Source organism: Salarias fasciatus, chromosome 11 (genome assembly GCF_902148845.1).
Source record: "Salarias fasciatus chromosome 11, fSalaFa1.1, whole genome shotgun sequence".
Taxonomy (NCBI): domain Eukaryota; kingdom Metazoa; phylum Chordata; class Actinopteri; order Blenniiformes; family Blenniidae; genus Salarias; species Salarias fasciatus.
This window is the reverse complement of record NC_043755.1, coordinates 32,387,368-32,408,672: the sequence shown is the minus strand read 5'-3', so window position 1 is coordinate 32,408,672 and position 21,305 is coordinate 32,387,368. Positions and strand designations below refer to the sequence as shown.

General features: G+C 44.9%; 1 protein-coding gene across 3 annotated transcripts in view; it reads left to right on the top strand.

Annotated features, from left to right (window-relative positions):
* Positions 1 to 3,903: 3,903 nt before the first annotated feature.
* Positions 3,904 to 21,305, top strand: part of dpy19l1l (dpy-19-like 1, like (H. sapiens)) — a 30,273-nt gene continuing 12,871 nt past the window's right edge. For all 3 annotated transcript variants that reach the window (XR_003932384.1, XM_030102351.1, XM_030102349.1), the window contains exons 1-9: positions 3,904 to 4,297; positions 4,687 to 4,711; positions 4,799 to 4,886; positions 9,072 to 9,209; positions 9,831 to 9,951; positions 14,180 to 14,273; positions 14,500 to 14,557; positions 15,721 to 15,812; positions 19,384 to 19,483. Coding sequence is in view for 2 of the 3 variants with exons in the window: in XM_030102351.1 (XP_029958211.1) it covers positions 4,075 to 4,297; positions 4,687 to 4,711; positions 4,799 to 4,886; positions 9,072 to 9,209; positions 9,831 to 9,951; positions 14,180 to 14,273; positions 14,500 to 14,557; positions 15,721 to 15,812; positions 19,384 to 19,483 (939 nt within the window). In the remaining variant the exon portion in view is untranslated. The remainder of the gene's footprint in view (positions 4,298 to 4,686; positions 4,712 to 4,798; positions 4,887 to 9,071; positions 9,210 to 9,830; positions 9,952 to 14,179; positions 14,274 to 14,499; positions 14,558 to 15,720; positions 15,813 to 19,383; positions 19,484 to 21,305) is intronic.

The window sequence follows — 21,305 nt, the reverse complement described above, 5'->3', positions numbered from 1 at the left end:
TGACACTGCTCGAGGTCAGTGCGCACTGGTAATCCAGACAGCTGTGTTATCGGGATTAAAGGGAGGCCGAGGCCGTCGGCGTGTCCGCCGAAAAACAGGTGGCCTGAGGTGACCCGGGGGTGAGGAAGGAGCCTCGCATGTAAAACACCTGCTGCGGTTGAAGAGGAGGCAGAAACGTGTGTGAAATCAGAGAGGGTTGTGGTCCAGACCACAAACGACAAGGATCAAGACCAAGATCAAGACCAGAGCGACCCGAGACCAAGACTTTAAGGGTCTGAGATCAAGTTAAGACCAAGACTTTATAGAACCAAGACCAAGTCAAGTGCAAGACCAGAGCCTCCCAAGATGAAGTCAAGACCAAGACTTTGACGGGCAAAGACTGAGTCAGGACCGAAACTTTATGGAGCAAAGACCAAATCACGACCAAGACCAGAGCATCCCGAGGTCAACAAAAGGCCAAGACTTTTTTATTTGAGTTGCTCTGAAGCAAAAACAAAACAAAACACAACACTAAGACTTTTAAAGGCCAAAACTGAGTCAAGACCAAGACTTTAAGGGGTCAAGATCAAGACAATACCAAGACCTTCAAAATGTGGTCTTGAGACCAAGATCACTCTCAAATACAAAATTAGGGAGAGACTGGAGATTTAGTCATAACTGAAAATATTTCATGTCCAAAAAATAAAAAAATTACGACAGATAATATAAAAAGTAATGTTAAAAACACAATAGATGCATTTTTTTTAAATAAAAACTCCAATACAGTTTTTTGTTCTCAGCATTTGAGTCTCTGTCGTGTAGAAATCTACACCTCGCTCGTGACAGCCTTCCTCTCCGCTCTGATAAATGTGGTGTTGCGGCCCCGGGGCCCCTGGAGAGCGCTAATTGAATTGGTTTCCAGAGAATACTAATGGGCCTTAATGCCGAGATAACTGATTCTCAAACAATGAGTGATCATTGGCAGCATGTGTTTCTGCTGCGTAATAAACATGTCACAGCGACACCGGGAGACAGTTGGCCCATGAATTATGTCCCTGCCCCCCCCCCCCCACACACACACACACACACACACACACTATTGAGTCTTAGAAGCAGTAAAACACTCCCCTTGTACAGCATCAGCATGGAAATCCACCCTGCCATGAATCAAAAGTAGTCCAGGAATAGATTGAGAAATATAGTTTTAATGCTGACTTGGCCTCCGAATCCTCCCGATTTCATCCAATCAAGCTTTTGTTGGACGTGCTGAACAATCAAGTCCAACCAAGTCCAATTTCCCATATTCCATGGGCAGATAAACTATTTTTAGTTTACAGGAAGTTCATTGAGCAAGACAGCCCAGGCGTGTTGGATCGGCCGTGTTGTCAACCCCCAGCAATAACACTGACTCGGCCAGACACCCCTGACAGCACCACCCACACTCGGACGCTGCCAGGGCCTCTGCCATGCTGTGTTTGGTGTAAAAACAAATTCTCTCAGTGCAATCGCAAGCTGAGCTAATAGTTTTCAATAGCTTGTCGTTCACCGTCATCCCATCCAGGGACACCAGGCCGCGGTGGCGACCATCAAAGCCTCAGCTATTGTGTTTCGGCTTGGCCTCGCTACCTTGAATCAGCGGGGAGTTTGTGAAAATACCGCCGTGGTGGCGTGGAGGATCCGGGGGCCTCGAGCCGGCTGGATATTGGCGTTGACGATGAGAGACGTGTGGCTTGCAGAGGTGCAGAGGGAACTTTGTCCCAGGCAATGTCCACATGTGCGTGCGGTTTTTTTAAGGCGTGGTTTTGGACAGGCGCAAACGCATGGCCCTCCAACAATAACTGCTGAGGCTGGTGTAACAATAAGCATCGCGTCAGATGTGTGGGCGGCGAGGAACGTCTCATGGTGACCCTAAACTTGTATATGAAGCAACACAATAATGCAAAAACTATATGAACAGACAGTCAGGGAGATTTTTTTTTTTTTTTTTTTTTTTTTGTGAAATGGTGTAAGAATCAGTTGAATGAAGTATATTTATTCAAGTATTATACTTTTGGAGAGTGGTCCAAGGCCCTGGTGGTGGGTGCCAATGACCACAAGGGGGATGAGGCTTTGCGTGTTCGGAGGTTGCCAAAATTTCATTTGCACATTTCAAAGAAAACCATAATGAGACACTTAAATAATAGAATAAAGAGCAGACCTGGGAAACTGTCCATTCATTCCATTTTGAAGTTTGCCGCTTTTGTATATTATGCCGACCAGTGTTTGACTTCACTGGTATTCTGCAGGGCTAATCGCTGGAAAACACCTGAAGTTTCTTTCCAGTGCAACAGATCTACCTAGAAGCTGAAGTTGTCTTATATCAAAAACAATAAGAAATTATTTAATCCAGACTTTGTTTCAACATGTTTCATGTTGGCACACCTGGTTCAGCTGTTTCTTCTTCTGATCTACATGATGATTTAAGTCTTCTCTGTTTTTCTCAGACAGACACGGGAGCCGGCTCGGCCTCCACATCACCCTGAGCGGGAATCGCTGGTGTCTGTGGGAAGCTGTCATGGTGGAACCACCAGAAGGCGCCGGTGGTTTTTCCACCTCTTCCTTCTGCTTCTCAGTCTCCCTCCAAGCCAAACACATGAGATCAACACGTCTTTGTCAACGCTCCGGCATCTGAACCGATGACTCTGGTGGCTCAGTTCAGAGACCTCAGCCTCAGGCTCGTCCTATCCAAGCAGCTGCCTGCCAAGATGCAGTGAAAACACAGTATTTCCTCTGGCTGTTCAGATCAATTACTTCCATTTGGTCAGGGATACAAAGGATGACATCAAGACAGAGAAAAAAAAAGTGCTGAAGTGTGAGTTTAGTTTATGATCCTATACTGACACCTACTGGTTACATACTGCATAGGTTAGAGTCACACTTCAATGTAATCTTTTACCTTATTTATACTCATTTTGGTGATTGTGTGATGTTCTCCTGATAACTGACATCATATTTTTCCCACTTGTACTGAATTGACCTCTCAGTTAAGGCCGCCTTAACCGCCTTAATGTCTGTTTTTCAATGTTAAAATTTGTGGTTTAAAGATGAAAAACATATTATATCAGCGTATTTCAAGTTTATGTTATTATGCATATTTGAGGCATAATTTGTTCAAAAGAGTATGATGCATTGATTTTGTAATTCATTCAAGAATGACTTTGAAAGTGGAAATAAAAAAATACTTACCATTGGGAAATCTGAACACAAACTGGAAACTTCGCCCCGGGAAACAGGGAAGTCACGAGTGAAAAATTCCATAACAACGAGACTCAGTAGAACAGCTTTATAAATCATTTCAGAAATAGGATTTCCAAATAATGTGCTTTGTATGGAACACATTTTATTGTAGCTAAAGTGAGGGACAGACAGACATTTTTAGCCTAGGTTGTCAGTGAAAACAGCAGAACTTGTATGTTTATATATCATTGGTAGAAACAAAATCTGTTGATTCTGACTTTACAAGCATTGTGTTTCTTCTAATTAATTAATTAATTAATTAACGAATTAATTTTTGGCAGATGGAGAGGCTTAATATGACTTACAAAATAGAAATTCCTCATTAATCCATGAGCAAAATATTTTGAAGAAATACAAAAGAAAGTCAAATATCAAATAAAACAGAAGTTAATTAAATTGGTGAAATAATAATATTATTATTACACAACAAACACTATTTCTAGGGAGGATGAAAATGAATTTTTTACTTTGTATGCATTTTTTTTAAACCTTCTGAACTGCGAAATTGATTTTTTTTTTTTTTACTTTTCCCTAGTTCCGTACTTGAACGCACCACCGCCTCCCGCCACACGGCGTTGTCATGCCGACCAGTGGAAGCTGCTTGCAGCGGCGCGTGTTGGCCGGCAGAGGGCGCAGCGACATCAGGTTTCCCGCAGGAACCAGCGGCAGCATCTCTCAGGTAGTAAAGGGGCAGATCCGAGGAGCAGATACGAGCGTCTGCGTGGGGCTGCGTAGCTGCTCACACCCCCTCGGCTTCTCCAGCCTCTCGTCGCTCCCCTCCGAGCCTCGACTCCTCCTGGGGGAAAGGAAGGAAAAACCATGGTGGCTAAAAACAGAAAACAGACCGGTAAGAGTCCGGCGACCCAGACTGACCGCGACCGGATCCCGCTCGCTTCGCCCCCCGGCAAAAGTAGCGCTCGTCGCCCCGGCAGGGAGGGCAAAGCTTTCAACGGGTCTCATCCGAACGGGCTCTCGGGCATCGGGCACAAGCTGGGGCTGACTCCCGCCGCCGCGGCGAAGCTAGGCGTCACTCTCCTGCTCGGTAAGTTTGGAGCGTTAGCCTCCTAGCTTCTCTCGGAAAGCTCGAGCTAACGGGTGCTAGCGCTCCGGTAGCATTAGCTCGCTCCTAAATGAAGTTATCTCGGCGATCACCGGGCTAACGTTAGCTCCTGCAAACGCTAGCAGCTCCTCCGGTAGCAGCCCATTGTTGGCTCTGCCTCGTTAAAACCTCTCTCATTGATACGGCGGCTCCACACGTGTTAACAGGTTTACTGGAGAAGTTGAAGCTCGGATTTCTGCTTTAGATGCACGACGGGAACCCAAACTCCCCATCTGTGCTTCAGCGTGTGTTTTCTGTCTCCTCTCCTCCCGTCAGCCTGCTTTCTCATTCAGAAAGTGATGTTTTCTCAAGTTGATTGTCTCTGTCCACAGCTGCTGTGGCTGGATATCTGCACTGGTAAGCTGCTTCATCCCTGTCCTCACTCACTCTCTCCAGCTTCCTTCACCTGCTCCTGTCTCATGGGTTTTCTCCTCTAATTATTAGGCATCATCTCTCCCAGCTCTTTGAGAATGACAGGCACTTTTCACACCTGTCTAACCTGGAGAAGGAAATGGCTTTCCGCACTGAAATGGTGAGTGTTTCTATGATTTCTCTCTGCAGTATTGGAGCTGATGAGGCTTGATGCAGAAGTCAGCGGTTGGTGATACATTTACATCTGACAGGAACAGGTGCAGGGAAAATATCCCAAATGTCCTAAATTTCTTTCAGTGGTGCAGAGTTCTGACTGGTCTTCTTCTAAACTGAAGATTCATTTTAAAATATTTTCTTCTGTGTGAACCAATGGTCCAGATCAAAACGGTATACAGTTGATTGCTGCAGAAGAAGTTGGAACTTACATTTACAGTTTAATCCTTACATTGAAAGGCCAAACACAGCTTCCATATGTTGCTGGTCCATCTCAGGACCAGTAGAGATAACCCCAATGCACACTGAGACTCATTTGGAGTTGGCCGATGTGGTTAACCCATCTGCCTTCAGACTGTACAGGGAAACTCACCAAAGAATAGAATGGGCACATGGTGAACATGCAAACTTCACACACACAAAAGCCCTGAAGGCCCTGGTCTAGAGCTTTTTGCTGTGAGACAACTGTGCCAGCCTCCTAATAACGGTGGAAAAATCAGATGATTAGTTTGCTGTTGCTCAGTCAGTCCTTGTTATGTCAGATGGCTAAACTGATTTTTTGGTAAAAATGATTTACAATCATTTTTAACAGCCCAGAGGCTCAACTCAAATGTAAATATTCCTCTATTATGTGGATCAGCTCCTTATATGAGCACTGATAAATCACATAAACAACTCTGACTGTCTCGTTCATAGACTGTGAACATTTTGCCGTTAAAGTTCAGCTGTTAGAAGCGGGAACTCGGCAGCAGGGCGTCTTCGAGGCTGCAGGTCTTGCCGTGTGTTCTTGCTCTGCAGTGGTCAGTGTGTATCAAACATAGTGAACACGCATCTGGAGTGGACCGGATGGGTAAAATAGTCCCATAATATCCATTAAATTGCAACTTAAAGCTTTTTCTTTCCTTTTTGCAGTGGCGCAGAGTGTATGTGAAGAAAATGTCTGTTTTTCTAAATCAGAATAATTGGTACCAAAAACTGCTGCCGTCTCAACATTAAGCCAATTTCAATGATGCACACAGTGAAATGTCCTTAAAAACAAATGTAGTTGTCGTATTATTACAGTCTTTGAGTTCGTTTGAGTGCAGAGTTGAACCGTAGACCAGGTGATCTTGATGTTTTCTGACCGGTGTGTCCAGCATGCTGGGTGATCAATAGGACCATATCTGGTGTTATAAGAGACGGCGCTGAGTCATGATATGGAGGTATTATGATGTTGGGCTCGCTTGTGGAACGACGCTGTTGAAAAGCCTCGTAAACCTTTGTGGAGCGCCGTGAAGCTCTCCTCCAGGTGGGATGTGGGCCAAGCAGCGTGAGACAAAACATTCCTGCTCAGCACTCTCCCAGAGGACTCGGGCTGTGGCCACTGTGGCGTGTTGCAGAGTGTCGAGATGCTCGTTCATGTGTTTGCTGTTCCCAGCCTCTGCAGGGAGTTACAGCGTTGTTGAGTTCTCCTGTTAACAGCGGTTGTGTCAGATATTCAGCACTGCACACACACACACACCCACACCCACACCCACACACAGACTGAATGTTTTCAATCAGTGTCATTGATGATCAGAAGTCGCTCCAGTCCTCATGTTGTCTTCGGTGTCATGGAGTGGGAGTCTGCCCTTCAGCTCTCTCTTGTTGCTGTTTGTGTATTTGAGGTGTTTTCTTCCAGACTTGACGGACTGCAGTGTGTTTAGGAGCGAGTCCGGCATCCAGTGGCAGATAAGAGTGTATAAACCCGGCGAGGCCAGCCTCCCAATCAGCTGCTGGAGCGTGATAGTCGCTCCGCTGCAGAGCTGCAGCGCAGAAATATATCTGTGTCTGTGCAGCTCAACAGCTGTAATCCTTTGTGAAAATTAAACATTAAATCAAATCAGTCTTATTTATTTACTGCCAATTACAACACAGTTATCTCACAGTGCTGCTGCATAAAGAAATGTGTGGAAGTCAAGGCAGCAGTTTTTTTTTCTCAGTATGAGTATTTGCAGTGGTTTCTTGACGGCTGCTGGTTTGTCTTGAGTTAATTCATTGCTGGTTTCTAGATATTCAGCCGCTGCTTGTCATTCACATCCCATAATGCCAAGACCCCCATGGCTGACTTCAGCTCCACTTATTCTCGACACGCTCGCCTTGAGCTGGTTGTGGCACCATGAAGAACTGGCTGCTGTTTCTCTGTCTCCTCTCATCTGACACCGGTTTGTCTCTGCAGCAGCGTTTCTCCTTCCTAGGTTTTCATGACTCTAATCCTGTGCTTCAGGTTGTTTCCCCTCCCTCCATTATGAGGATTTTGAAGCACTCCTTATTGATTAAAATTCACTATTCAATTGTATCTAATCTATCCCAATACAACACTGTAGACCCGACCTCAGAGCTGGAGACTTTCTGTTGCTGGAGTCAGAGAATAACAGAGAAACGGACAGAGACGGAAAACAATGAGCAAACAGTCGTAAATCCACTCCCTGTGCAGTAGATGAAGGAATAGACATGTGGAGAGCTTAACGCTGTGGAAAGGTCTGTAGATTACAGTGTTTGGGCCTGTCAAACTACAGTCGACTGACAGCAAATCGGTTCATTTCAAACAGAACCATTCACACTCGGAATAATAACATTTCTGCCCTCTGTGTCAGAAAGCCAGATGGAAACAAGCCGGTCCCGTTAGCTTGATTTAATAAAATTCCCTGCTGAATAAATGAGAAAATGTAATCAAGACAAGTCCAAAAAATGGAAATATTCAGAAAAACAGTCAGTTTGAATAAGTCGTCGCCCTCTTAAACCGCCGCCGTGCTGCTGAAGTACGAGGCACTTTGCGCCTTGCAGCTGAATTCAGACTCGGCGGATTCCATTAACGGAACGAAATCTTCATCTTCGGCGCACTGAAAGCGTAGCCTTGCTGGGTAATTGCCATTTTCCAACAGGATTGATCAGTAAGCAGTTTTTAAACACCTGAGTAGCTCTTATCCCCATCGTTACCTGGAGTTACCTCGGCAACGTTCCTGGACTGAAAATTCATCTCAGTTGTGGCTCTGAGAGCCGAACCCAGGAGGTTTGGCTCGGCGTGGCGGGACCGCGCTGTGCTTTACAGACCTCTGATGCATTCTAGAGAATTCAGCTCATCAATTCTACACAGGATCCCGAACTGCAGAGCTCAGCGTTTCCAGGCTCCGTCTTTATATTTGACTTCTAAACACAAACACCTGAGAGGCAAAGTCCAGTGAAGTCGAACTCTGACCCGTGGATAGATCTGCTGGTAACTGGTGATACCAGGGTTGTCAAACATATGGTCTGTGGGTCAAAACCGGCCCAGAAATTTCAGAGAAAATGTTTTTTTCCTCCTAGTCATTTTTTGCAGAATGCAAACTTTTCACTGTATTTTGCACCAGAAGGTTTCACTAAAATGAGCTTTCTGTTGAGATTTTAGTCAGTTTCGGTATTTATTGTTAGGTTTTCTGAGAATATTGGCATTTTCTTCAGGGATACTTTGCACCACAACAAAGACAAACTTTAAAGTTTAAATCTGAAGCTTATTATGGCTCCGTCATACCGGTCTGATCCACTCCAGATGAAATTACGCCATTTCTGGCCTCTGATCTGAAGTGTTGGACACCCCTGTGTTAAATCTCTCACTCCCATCCCGCCGATGCTGTCAGGGTTTGGCGAGTCCACCCGAGTCGTAGACAGCTGATATCTAGAAAATCCAAAAAACTACCCTCAGCAGTAAACGGGTTACCAGCACGGAGACGCTGCTCTGATCAGTGTGTGTCTCTTAACACTCAGTTGACACCAACTCGGCATCACAAAGGAGGCGGCGTCTTTTGAAGTCCCCTCATGTTTTTTTCAACCTGCTTCACTTCCTGCGGAGTTGAAAGCTGCTGATTTTTCTCCGATGACACCGAAGGTGAAAACGTGATCACACGCAGATGGAATAATTTCCTCTCCTCTCCCCTGCTGCGAGTCGTTCCCATCTGCCCGGCTCCATCCCCGTCCCTCTGTCTGCGCCGTGAGCTGATGAGTTATATTTAGTGTCCGTCTGCTGCGCGTCTCTCTGAGTCTCTCATCCCGCTCTGTTGTTCTGCAACACCGAATTTTAATTCCGATGCTTTGTCTTTGGGGGTTTTAAAGTTGTCACTTCTTGTTTTTATTGCAGGGTCTGTACTATTCCTATTACAAGACCATCATCGAGGCTCCTTCGTTCCTGGACGGCCTCCACATGATCATGAATGACCGGCTGACAGAGTATCCGCTGGTCATCAACACGCTGAAGAGGTTCAACCTCTATCCTGAGGTACGCTGGATGTGCTGATGTGTTTTATATGTATTATTCATTTCAGTTAAATCACACGACAATCTGCAAAACGATCCGTTCCTCAGCGAGACGCCGCCGTCAGCCAAAGTCCCACTTCTCCTGTTTTCATTCATTCGGTCTGTGTGCCGTCAGTCTTTAAATACAGATTAATTTTGTCCTTCGTGGGTGTGGATTGTTTAATCCTGTCAGTGTGGATCTGGAGTCCTGAAGCACGTTCGTGTCTTGAGGTGAACAACAGAGACGGTAACCTGGTCACTAAGCCGCCTGTAAACTCACTAGTTGAAGTGAGGATTATCTTCCAGTCTGAAATTTAGAAGATTTGGCTTTTTATTCACAGTTGAAGCTGAGTGAAGTTGAAAAGACGGTTAAACTTTTTGGAAACGCAAGACCAAAGGACGACTCCACGGCCCTTTGTACACAACAAGGGTTTGGAGCGTCTGTTTCCATGACAACTGTGTTGGGAGCCACTAAAAAAGTCAATTTCTTGACGACGACTCCCACAAAGACGATGCGTTTTCACTTGAACAGTTGTGAGAAGACTGCGCTGCCATGAGACGCTGTGCTCTAACAGGCTTTTCACCGGGCGCGGCGTCTCCACAGGTGGTCCTGGCCAGCTGGTACCGGATCTACACCGCAGTGATGGGCTACTTCGGCATCCCCACCAAGATGTGCTGGTCCATCAACAGAGGGGAGGGGCTGACGCCCGTGGACAGCTGTGAAGGTACACACTGCTGCCGTGGCGCCCCGGGCTGGACTGCAGAGCATGCCCAACACACACACTTGCTTTTTTTTTCTCAGAAAGCAATGAAGTAAAATCCACTGTGAATTCTAAGACATTTCAGTGATCGATCAATGAGAGGCCCAGTTCATTTGTGTCTCATTAAGTTCCTCATGAAGGCTTCAGAGCAGAGGAAGTTTGATAACGGCAGCGTGAGAAGACAGGAGCGGCTTGAGAGTAGTGAAAGATGAAGTGGATCTGGTGTTGATGGGGAGATTATCCCCGTCAGATGGAGCCGAACGCAGAAAGTCTCAGTTTCTGCTCTGATATGAAGCAGATCTCTGCTTTAAATTATAAGTAGTGCTCATTATCATGGCGGGCTTTGTCAGCTGAACAAAGGAACAAATCAAGCGTTTGTGCTTCCTGGTTTTTCTTTTTTTCTTTTACTCGTGTGTGTGAATCTTATGAAAAAATGTTTCTGCTGAAATTCAGAGAAAATACTGGAAAGTCTGTAGTTTCTCTTCTGATTTGAATCTGAAACGGGATTCTGCAACCTGTATAACCTGAAGAGCCTTTTTTGTGACTTTCTGCCAAGTTATTCTGGAGCCATAAAGAATGTTTAACCTTTAAAACGAGGCGAAAGCAGCTCAGGAAGTTTCACATTTAGTTTTGATACTCAGGCAAAAAATATGTCTTTTGATGCATTTATGAAGGTAGGGTTCACAGTAGTGAACATTTTATTAAACTGAATCTTAATTTGAACAGTTTTGCTCCTATTTTCAAGTACTCTCTGTTGACAATTTTGAAATTTTAGCTGTTTGAACCGTTTTACCTCTTAAGCAGTTTTGCTTGCTTTGTTTCGACCATATTTATGATCTTTTAGAAATTCTAGACATTTCACATTTTTTTTTAAGACATTCTACCATTTTTTTCCCTGTTTCTTGTGGTTTTAGCAATTTTTCCCAATTTTACTGGTACCTTTTTTTTAATCCCTTTTGAACGGAGACTGACGAATCATTTTGGATAGTAGTGTGGTGTCTCACTATAGTAAAAATAAGTTTATATTCATTCTCGCTTCATATTGTGAAAGGTTCATGGAGCCACTGCAAAGGGACTGAAGAGCCACATGTGGCTCCAGAGCCGCAGGTTGAACACCCCTGGTTTAAAATAACTTACTGCTTTCATGACATGTTCAAGTGAAAACGCAGAACTTTGGTTTTTCTTCGGTGGGGGGGGAACGGGCTCGGTTTACATGAGAGCGGTGCTCTGAGTCACTGAAAACACAAATCCTTCAAATCTGCTCCTGAGGCGGAACTTTTCAACAACGCTTCGACTGCGTCTCCGTGCAGACGGCTGAAAATGCCACTTTTTAGAAGCCGCCGGGTTCTGTCCCTGGTAGATGGAGACATTGCAGCTGCGCCTGTGCTCCACCTCTGCAGTGAACGCTCGCTCTGCTGGCGATCAGTAGCAGAGAACAGTGACAGCGGTGTGAGGACAGCGTCATGACTCCCCGTCCAGAGCGCGTCCTGCAGTGGTAATCCTGGATTCACTCCGCTGCCCGGCGGCGCTCGGCTGAACGTTACAGGAGATGGATGAATGTCATGCAAAACATAAATAAAACCCTCCTGCCCGCCTCCCGTCTCCCGTCTGAGAGGTGAAATGAATAAATTTTCTGCACCGTGGTTTTTCAGAAGGACCAGAAGTAATGAGGTGCCTTTGTGTTCGGCTCCCCCGCAAATATAGGGTGTGGAACAAGTGACTGCCTGAGGAGTCCAACACAATAATTATTATTGTAGCTCTGGGGAGAAAAGAAAACCGCTTCTCAATTATTATACAGAAATGGTTTTTGTTTTTTTTTTTTCCAATTTGTTGGCAGGAGCATTTCCTGGAAGGATAAATGTGCTGACGGTAAACAGGCGCAGACCTGCGGGCCTGCCTCCGCGGAGCAGCCGGCTCTGTTTCTGCCGGGCTCATTAGCGAGGGGAGGCACCCCGGGGTCGACCAGCGCCGCCTGATTTCACAGTGTTTACACAACCTGGCGTTGCCTCTCACTCCCAGCCAGTGTGCTCACTTTTCGGTGATCAGGGTGGAGGAGGAGCTGCCCCCCCCCCCACCACCCCCGCCTCCCGTTTTGTCTTGTCGTGATGAAGAGGAAGCTCTCTGTGATATCAACACTCTTCCCAGTAAGACGTTAGTTCCCCCAGCCGCCTCATCAGCTCCTCGGCTCTACCTGCTAATCAGAAGAGAATCATTTGACGGTGCTTGAAATGCTGCAATCAGGACTTCAGCTCACTCAGCTGTGAGGGGAAAGCAAAGTGGATTCCTCTTCCAGGAAGCTTTATTCTTACATTTGTCTGCAGCGCTTGAGAGAACAAATTAACGTCTGACTAAGAAAACATTTGCACTTTGTAACTGTACTCAAGTAGATTTTTTTTTCCAAATTAAAGTTTTAAAGTAAATTCTGAAGGTTTCATACAAATTCCAGCAACGTCAAAACTGCGTTTTTCAAAAAAAGAGTTTCTGATTGAAAACCCCAAGTTGAGTCATGATCTGTGTCGTTACTCTATGCATACAACCAACAACATCAAGACGATTCAAGATATGGTAGAAAAGACACTGTGGATCAGTGAATTTACAGTAAATCAAATTTTCTTTATTTTTTTACTGCCATTGTTGTTTTTAGCTTTTCTTTGGTCTGGTTTGTGGTCTGACATGCCAACTGCACCGTTGTCAGTGTTTCTGTTTCCGTCTAAATGAGCATCATTTTCAAGACGTTGTCCTGTAAACGCAAAGCTTTTCGAGAAGACTTTTGGAGCTGAGTATTATTGCATGCTCTTCCAGCTGTGTGTATTTGAAATTATGGAACCCATTCTGGGTCAGGTCAGAGGGTAGGTTTTGTGATTTTCTGTAGAGTTGCATAATATTACTCTATTTGATTTGCACGCCAGACCAAACACAGAGTTCCTAAAGTGTGCAGCCCCAAAGCTTTTAAACACGACTTCCTTCAGCTTCTGACCTGAACTGAGCGCCGTTTCAGCTGCTATTATTAGCCCAACGTTGAATATAAGGTTCAGCAGAGAGTCTGAAGGGGCAGAGTGTGTTCTGTGTGGAACTCTGCAGACACGCTGCTGGTTTCCTCTGCTGCTTTTACAATGACCCGCTCAAACTGAAGAACCTCAGTCAGATATTACTGCACCCAGAATGTCAGCAGAACATTACAGAGACGACTTATAGACGTTACTGAAAGGATGAAAACCAGAGGTTAAAGGTCGTGTTCGCGTCAGCTTCCTTCTCTGTGATGTTCACAATGAGTAAAATGCTCCTTTTATTGAGTATAACTGAAAATTCTCTGATCTCAGCACTGAAAAAAAGAATAAAAAAAAAAAGAAAGGAATCAAAAGTTTGAGCAGGGTAAGTTCGAACTGCAGTGTCTGGTCGTTCTTCAGTATTGCTGTGTTGTTAAACGCTGATATCTTGATGTGTGGCACACTTGATTGGGCGGCCAGGATTTCCTGGACTCCTTGATATTGATGAGTATCAGGGTACAAAGCTCTGCTTTTCTTTGTTCTTGTAGTTTTAGAGCTGTCTACATGTCGTAAAAAATAATCGAGAAGAGTGAAGCATTTGTATTCGTGACAAACTTCATCCCCAGAGAAACCTTTATAATGAGACTGAGTCCGAATATTTTATATCATTGTTTAAAAAAAGATATAAAAATGAAGTGCCGTCTGTACAATATGAACATAAAAGAGAGCAGTAAGATGCCTAAAGAGCCGTGCATGTGAGACAGTATAAATATCTTGAAGGAGGCAAGAGGATTAAAGAGAACAATAAAATGCCTTTATATAAAAAACACAGTCGGTTATTGCACGTTTCGTTTCAGCTGTAATGAACGGTTCAATCTGAACATGAAGCGGAGGTAGACACTGTTCCTGGGTCTGTCTGTCAGGTCCTGTTCCGTCTGCCTGAAGGCAGTTGTTGTTGCAGGGCCGGTATCCATGAATTAAGCTTCAGTCATCAATAAGATTATTTTTTACTGACGATCGCTGTCAGAAAATGTGTCGTCTTGAGAATCAATAATTCCTCCAAATAACTAGTTTTATTTAGCTTTTTGAGGTCAGTGATCAATAGTTGTCATCAGTCTGTGACTGGAACGCCTTGTGTGTGTGTGTGTGTGTGTGTGTGTGTGTGTGTGTGTGTGGTGTGTGTGTGTGTGTGTTTTGTGCGCCAGGCCTGGGCGATCCGGCCTATTTCTACGTGACCTGCGTCTTCCTGCTGAACGGCCTGATGATGAGTCTGTTCTTCGTCTACGGCGCCTACCTCAGGTGAGCCGCCCCGCCGCCGGGCTCCGTCCCTCCACGCTCAGCCGGACAGCGGAGCGGAGAGGAGGATTGTTTTCACGGTCCGGAGCGTCTCTTAGCCCTGATCTGCCACGGCGAGTCCGTCTCCTCCCCAGAGTCGGGCAGATTTCAGGATTTTGAGCGGGGTGGAAGATAACCTCTCTGCCTCCTCTTCCTGGTTTCCTCACCGTTTCTCACTTGTTCTCCTCAGCGGCAGCCGGCTGGGCGGAATCGTCACCACGCTCTGCTTTTTCTTCAATCATGGCGAGGTGAGTTCACTGCCGCCGTTATCTGCCACAGGGGATTGAAACGGCGCAACTTTGTAGCTCAACACAAGCCTCTCTTGGTGTAAGCCTGTGAAATGTATAAAAGTATGAATGGAGAAGCACTCGTGAGCGCAGAGGGCGGTTAATAGGGGCTCATTTCAGCCCTCAGAAGCAGCTTAGTGCTGGTGTTGGCTGGCAGTCAAAGCCGAGTCCCTGTTTTTTCCCCACAATCCAACGGAAAGGCGCTGCGTCTCCAGATCAATACGGCGCCGTCCGAGTCGGGCGCTCGCCGACAGCTGATAGATTGTCCTCTTGATGAGCGCCGTTTTAGCTTGTGACGTTTTGCAGAGGATCTGGTTTGGAAACTGTGCAGTGAATCGCATCAGGTCATCACAGGAACAGTTCCAGGAAGCGAGTATCGCCATGTTTTATAACGTTAACCTTCCAAAAACGAGATGTGTGTGACGTTGAGTGTTGCTCTGATCCGAGGTGTGACTTGCCTTTCGATCCCTGTAAGCTGGGATCTGATCAAACCTCCCACAACCCCAAGATGGCGCTGCAGGAGTTGGATGGATGGTTTTCTATTATCAATCACGAAAAAGAAAAAAGAAAACCCGAACATTTAACAGCTGCTGTGAGAATGAACTCTTCTGATATGTCTGCTCTGCTGCTGACAGATTTTCTCAGATGTGCTTCAAATGGCAGCACAATCACAGATTTAAGGATTGAATCAGACCCTTCCCAATCCTCCTGTCAGCAGCCGTCAATTACAAAATGAGCTATTTTCTACGTTTCTGAAGTTAATGTTGGTTAACGACAACATCAGAAACATCATTTTGGAGGAAGACAGCCGGACGACGCTGCAGCTGTTTGTCTGAATTTGCTCCTGCTGTTTATTTCCAGAGAACTCGTTCACCTTTCATCAGTAGTTTGGATCCATTTCTTCAGCTTCCTTCGTCTTAATGTAACGCCGTCACATCTGTCTCCTGTCTTTGTTTTATAAATCAAAAGCCAAGTATCTTGTATTGAGTAGCAGCGGTCAGAAACACCAGTAGTGTCTCATCAGGTCAATAGATTGATCTCCGCGCTGCTGAAGAGTCTGAAGTTTCCCGGCGTCCTCTGTGCCGTGTTTCCTCTTGAATGTGTCTTTTCTTTCATGTAATCAGAGTACTCGTGTGATGTGGACTCCGCCGCTGAGGGAGAGCTTCGCCTACCCCTTTCTGGTCCTGCAGATGCTCCTCCTCACCTACATCCTACGGTAAAACTCACCGTCCAGTTATCTCCTCCTCCGTATTGTTTGGTGAGAATCTTATGGTTTTCGGTGCTGGAAGCTTTATTGTCACGACTCATTCATTTCAGACTATATAAAGCCAATAATATCACAGACATACACTGAGCTTTACTTTAAGGAGCATCACAATATGGACTCCACTGAATGTTGCACATAAAACGTGACTGTGCAGGAGACGGCTATGACCCAAAGTGGCTGATATTAAATCCTCTCCAGCAGTAAACATTACAGTAATTACAATCTCAATCAGAGAGAGAGGGAGAGGAATCAGAGAAAACTAACAGAGGAGTTCTGAAACCACACAAACACCGACGCAGATTGAGTGCAAACAGAGTTTTATCATTTAACCTTGAAGACAAACAAAGACAGCCTTTTAAGTGATTTGCGTGCGTGTGTGTGTGTGTGTGTGATCAATGGCAACAATTAGGTTATAAAAACAATTTAATTTCTTTTTTTGTAAATGTATCACTAAATCTTTCTCAATCTATGGAAAGACCAACAGGGCGGCTGGACTGGAGGGAGGAAAGTCTCACAATCTCTGTTTCTTGTGGAAGTGAGGGAAAATAAAATCAAAACTATTGTAGCTAAAACAAAAAACAAAACATCAGCTGATAGTGATGGATCAATATGGTTTTAGTAAAAAAGACTATTGGCTGCATAAGTGAACCTCTAGGTCATATTTTTGATGTTTCTCTTCAGAGACTTTTCCAGATGAGATGAAAGTGGCAAAAGTTATCCCACTTTTTAAAACAGGAGATAAATAAAACTTCACCAATTATAGGCCGGTGTCGTTACTGTCACAGTTTTATAAACAGCTTGAGAAACTATTTGCAGAAAAATTAGAAAATTTTATTGAAAAGACGAAGCTATTGGTCAGTCTGGGTGTAGAGCAAAAAAAAAAAAAGCGTTTGACACGATTGATCATTCAATTTCATTTGTAAACTAAACTGATGTACATTGTTAGAGGATTAGTCTTGAACTGGTTGAGCAGTTTATTTGGATAATAGACGACAATATGTTCAGTTTGCTGGTTATATATCTGAGTGTGGAGTCTCTCAAGGAGCAGTTTTTGGTCCTAAACTTTGTATTTTGTATATTAGTAATAATGCATTGGTTTTATATTATTGGACACTCAAAGACGCTTTACATTGCATTCTTCATTCTCTCCATACTGGGTGGTGGTAAGCTGCTGCTGTAGCCACAGCTGCCCTGGGGCAGACTGGCGGAAGCGAGGCTGCCAGTCTGCGCCATCGGCTTCTCCGACCACCACCAACCATTCACTCTCACAACTTTCATACTTAGTCAAGGTGGGTGAAGTGTCTTGCCCAAGGACACAACGGCAGTTTTACGCCTGCGGGAGCGGGGATCGAACCGCCAACCTTCCAGTTATGCGACGACCCGCTCTACCATCTGAGCTACTGTCACCTGCATCATATTAATGATATGATGGAGGTGTCTGAGTTCTTACATTTGATTTTATTTGCTGACGACACAAGTTTGTTTTATTCAGGAGATGATGTAGAAGTTCTGTCAGAAAGTATAAAACATGAAGTGGTCAAACTGAAAGAATGGTTTGATGAAAGTAGATTATCACTTAAAGATGTAGTTGAGTTAAACGCATTATTAGTTATGTACAAAGCAAAAAGTGAAGTTTTCCCAGAATGTTTGCAGAAATTGTTTTCAGTTCAGAAGATCAGGGCGATAGAAGAAAAATTCATTTTAAGCATCAAAAAGCAAGAACAGCCTCAAAGCAGACGACCATCTCGAGATGTGGCGTCAGAGATGAAGATGTGTATTTATTCTGTTCAGTTTTTTAAAAAAAATGTATAAAATAGAATATTTATAGCAAGGCTTCTTTCTGTCTTGTTCGGGGGCCGTGCCAGATGTGGAGGCGGGCCGTAGTTTGGGGACCGCTGATTTAGAGAGAATGGACTTGATCGATGATGACTCTTGTACAGATTGTAAATTTGTGAGTGAAGATGATTTCTCTGTTATGGAGAATTGATTTTGAAGTAATGGGCTGACAGATGATCCGTCAGTGTTTGTTTCAGAAAGCAGCGGGTGTTACAAGGTTTTCTTCTTCCTGCTCCTTTTCAATCACAGTTGTGCACTAAGATGTGTGCTGATGTGTCTGTTTTGTTTGAGCTGAGGCTGTGCAGCCATGTGCCAAATAGAACAGGAAGTAAATCTGTCCGTACAGTTCCAGAGTTCGGGCTCATCAATCGGGCTCCCGATCAGTTTGATAGAAGGTTGAGGTCTGGAGGTAAAAGGAAGTCACCACAGATTTCAAGTCTTGGCTGAGAAAAGACGGCGCATCACATCCACCATGAGTGTTTACTTTGAGTCTTATTTAGGTCAACAGACTCAAAGTTGGAGCCAGGGTGAGATTCAGACAGACGCTGCTCTGATTGGTTGTGAAGAATCGTCGGGGTGTTTTGGCTCGGCTCTACGTGCCGCTCGACCCGGAAGGCATGGAACTGCAGCAGCAGCAGCATCGAGCTGGGTCGTTAGTTCAGGTCTGGTTTCGGTGTGAGGAGCTCTGAGCTCTTTCAGGCTCTGGTGATCAGCTGGAGGACACGGTGCAGCCACGTCTCCAAGAACAGTGCTGTCTCCCCCCACTCTGTCTTCCACTTATTTAAGCCAATTTATCATGTTCTGTTTGTCTTGGTTCACCCTGGTTCTTCTTGTTCTAAGCATTCTAAGAACACAACAGGCAACGCTCAGAACAGAATAGCTCCCCATGCAGGGTTGAGAACCAGAGCTCCAGAACGCCGTCATCGCCTCCTCCAGTCATGCATTTCCTCTCTTGAGGACGTCAGGCTGCTTTCTGACGCCTTCAACACGAGTTTTCTGTCCAAACCTTCCGCTGTTTCTTCTCCGGTCTGAGGAAACTCCAGAGGCTGTACTTCTGAAAAAGCTCTGGCGGTCAAGCTGTCTCAGAAACACCCAAAGGTCAACGGCATCACTTTCTACTCACGCTGATGTTTAACTCGACCTCCCGGCGTTTCGTCTGTGCCGCACTGCTGCATCATGGGAAAGCCTTGATTGCTGGTGTTTAGGTGCTCGGTGATGAAAGCCACCTCTCTGAATAGAACACTGCCTTGTGTATTTGGGATTCACTCCCTTGATCTAATTATAGAGTTTTGTTTGAAGTGTAACCAGCCTGAAGGAGCACCACTCTCTTTTCTCGTCTTTGTGTTTTCACCTTGTTTTCTGGTGGATTTTGAAGTGGAATCAGCACTCGAGTGTCTCCAGCAGTGCGTCCTGTCAGCTGTAATTAGCGAGAAGCCTCTGAACAGAGGACTGAAGTAGCGGTCACGCTGCTCAGCAGCGGAGAAAACGCCCCGCATGAGCTGGAAGTGTGAATTCCTGCAGCATCACTTTTATAGTAAATAGAGAACGACCTTCATCCCGGATGTGAGATGCTCCCGGCACACCAGGCGCATTCTGAGTGAGGTGGAATGTGTTTTCTCAGTCCTCTTCTCTTCCGCAGCCTCTCACCGCCTCGTTGCTCTCCGTTTCTCTCTGTTCCCTTTAGAACGCGGAACCCGAGCAGGGCAGCGCTGGTCGCCCTGGGCGTCTCCAACCTGTGCTTCATGCTGCCGTGGCAGTTCGCCCAGTTCGTGCTGCTCACACAGGTAAACAGAGAAGAAAGACAAACACCGAGAGAGGGGGAGGAAGGAGCGGGCACGACGGGATTAAGAAGGAAATAAAGACTTGGAGCAAACAAGAGGGTTTATTTGAAGAAAGGTGTCGAGATCTGGCAGGATGACAAGGCAATAAAGAGACTGGAGAGGCGGCGAGGAGAAGGGCCGGAGATAAGAACACACCACTTACATCCTCCTTTCCTCAGACAGCCTCGGCGCACAAAAGAAAAGATGGAGTAACTGGAAAAGACCGGCTAGATGATGAACGCTGGCCGGCAGACAGAAAATTGATCCGAAGTTTTGAAGCCCCGCTGCTTTTCTGCACTGAGCTTTCAACACAAGACATCATGTTTCACCGTTGTTTTTAAATTTCTAAGCTGTTAAATGGAGCCGTTGGCCTCATCTGCAGCACGAACACACCGACTCAAGGCCAAAACCTTCCTCCCACACCACCCATTCATCTGCTGCACTCCGGCTTTTTGAAAAAAAAATATTTCAGAATTGCACATTTAACATCCTATCTGCCAGCGTTAATCTGAGGCATAATTAATATTGCTGTATTAGTGCGTACTTGCAGATAAGTACGAACCCTGAAGTGGGCCACCGGAGTAATTACAGACTCTTAATGTGTTTAATTACAGTCACGCATTGCCAGTTTAGAAAAGCTTTTACCACTTCATTTGTCACATTTGCATGTGAATATTTTATTTATTCACATGCAGAAATGATTTAAAAAGTCATCAATTATAATTTCATGATTATCTGCACAGTGACATGCTAGTTACACATCTTTTAATTTAACATTGCGTAAAATTGTGATAAAATCGGTATATGTAAAAATAAATGCATTTAGAAACTCTTGTTAGTTCCTCCAATGAAACTTATAATTAGTAGATGGAACGATTATTTTGAGAAAGTATTTTTTGTGCAAAAAGAGTATAATCAAGTGGAACATTAATCACATTGGTATGGAGCGAGTGGGGCAGTTTGTGCTTCGTATTAGACGATAATAATGACAAGATAACAAAACGAGAGGAGGAGAGAAACTGAAGAGCTTCTGCATCGGACTGAGTTGAATTCACGCTCTATAAAACGCAGGATCACTGTGACACTGTTGCCGATGCAGTTCCAATGTAGCACAATTCTGCACACAGTACAGTCCAAGTACGCGTTAACTTTCCATCTGTGTGCTCTACACTTTCAAGTGAAAATGCAAAACTTTTGTTGTTTCGAGATCCTTTTACTCAGTGTTGCTCAGAGCAACACAAACAAATCACTTCTGAAGCAAAAAGGCAAAAAAAAAAAAAACAATATTTTTTTTAACCGGAAAAGACGCATTAGCAGTGCCTTAGGCTTGTGAGGTGCCTCAAATATGTTTTTGGACTGTGGGAGAAAAAGCGGGGTTGAACTGAAGAATTTCTGACTGAGACACGAAAAGATGAACCACTACAGCGCCGTGCAGCCTCACTGTGGAGTTAGTTGTAACTAAAATAATCATCAGAATCTTTCGGGGAAATGTTTCTAATGTAAAAAGGGCTCGCTGCCGTCATCATGTAGTACCGCTTTGTGCCACAAGAGGGTGTCAGGAGTCACTCTAGAAATCTGAGCGTTCAGTTCCATTGACAGAAGAAACCGATTCATGAGTAAAACAGAAAACTGCTGAAGCTCTCCTGAGCAAAGACTCACTACTGCCACCCTGTGTACAGAAGTGGAAATAATCACATTTAATGTCCTGTGCTCAGACAAAACGACAGGTTTTCACCCTGTTCTGTTTGTTTGAATCTTTTCTATATGGAATGACACTGTTCAAGGT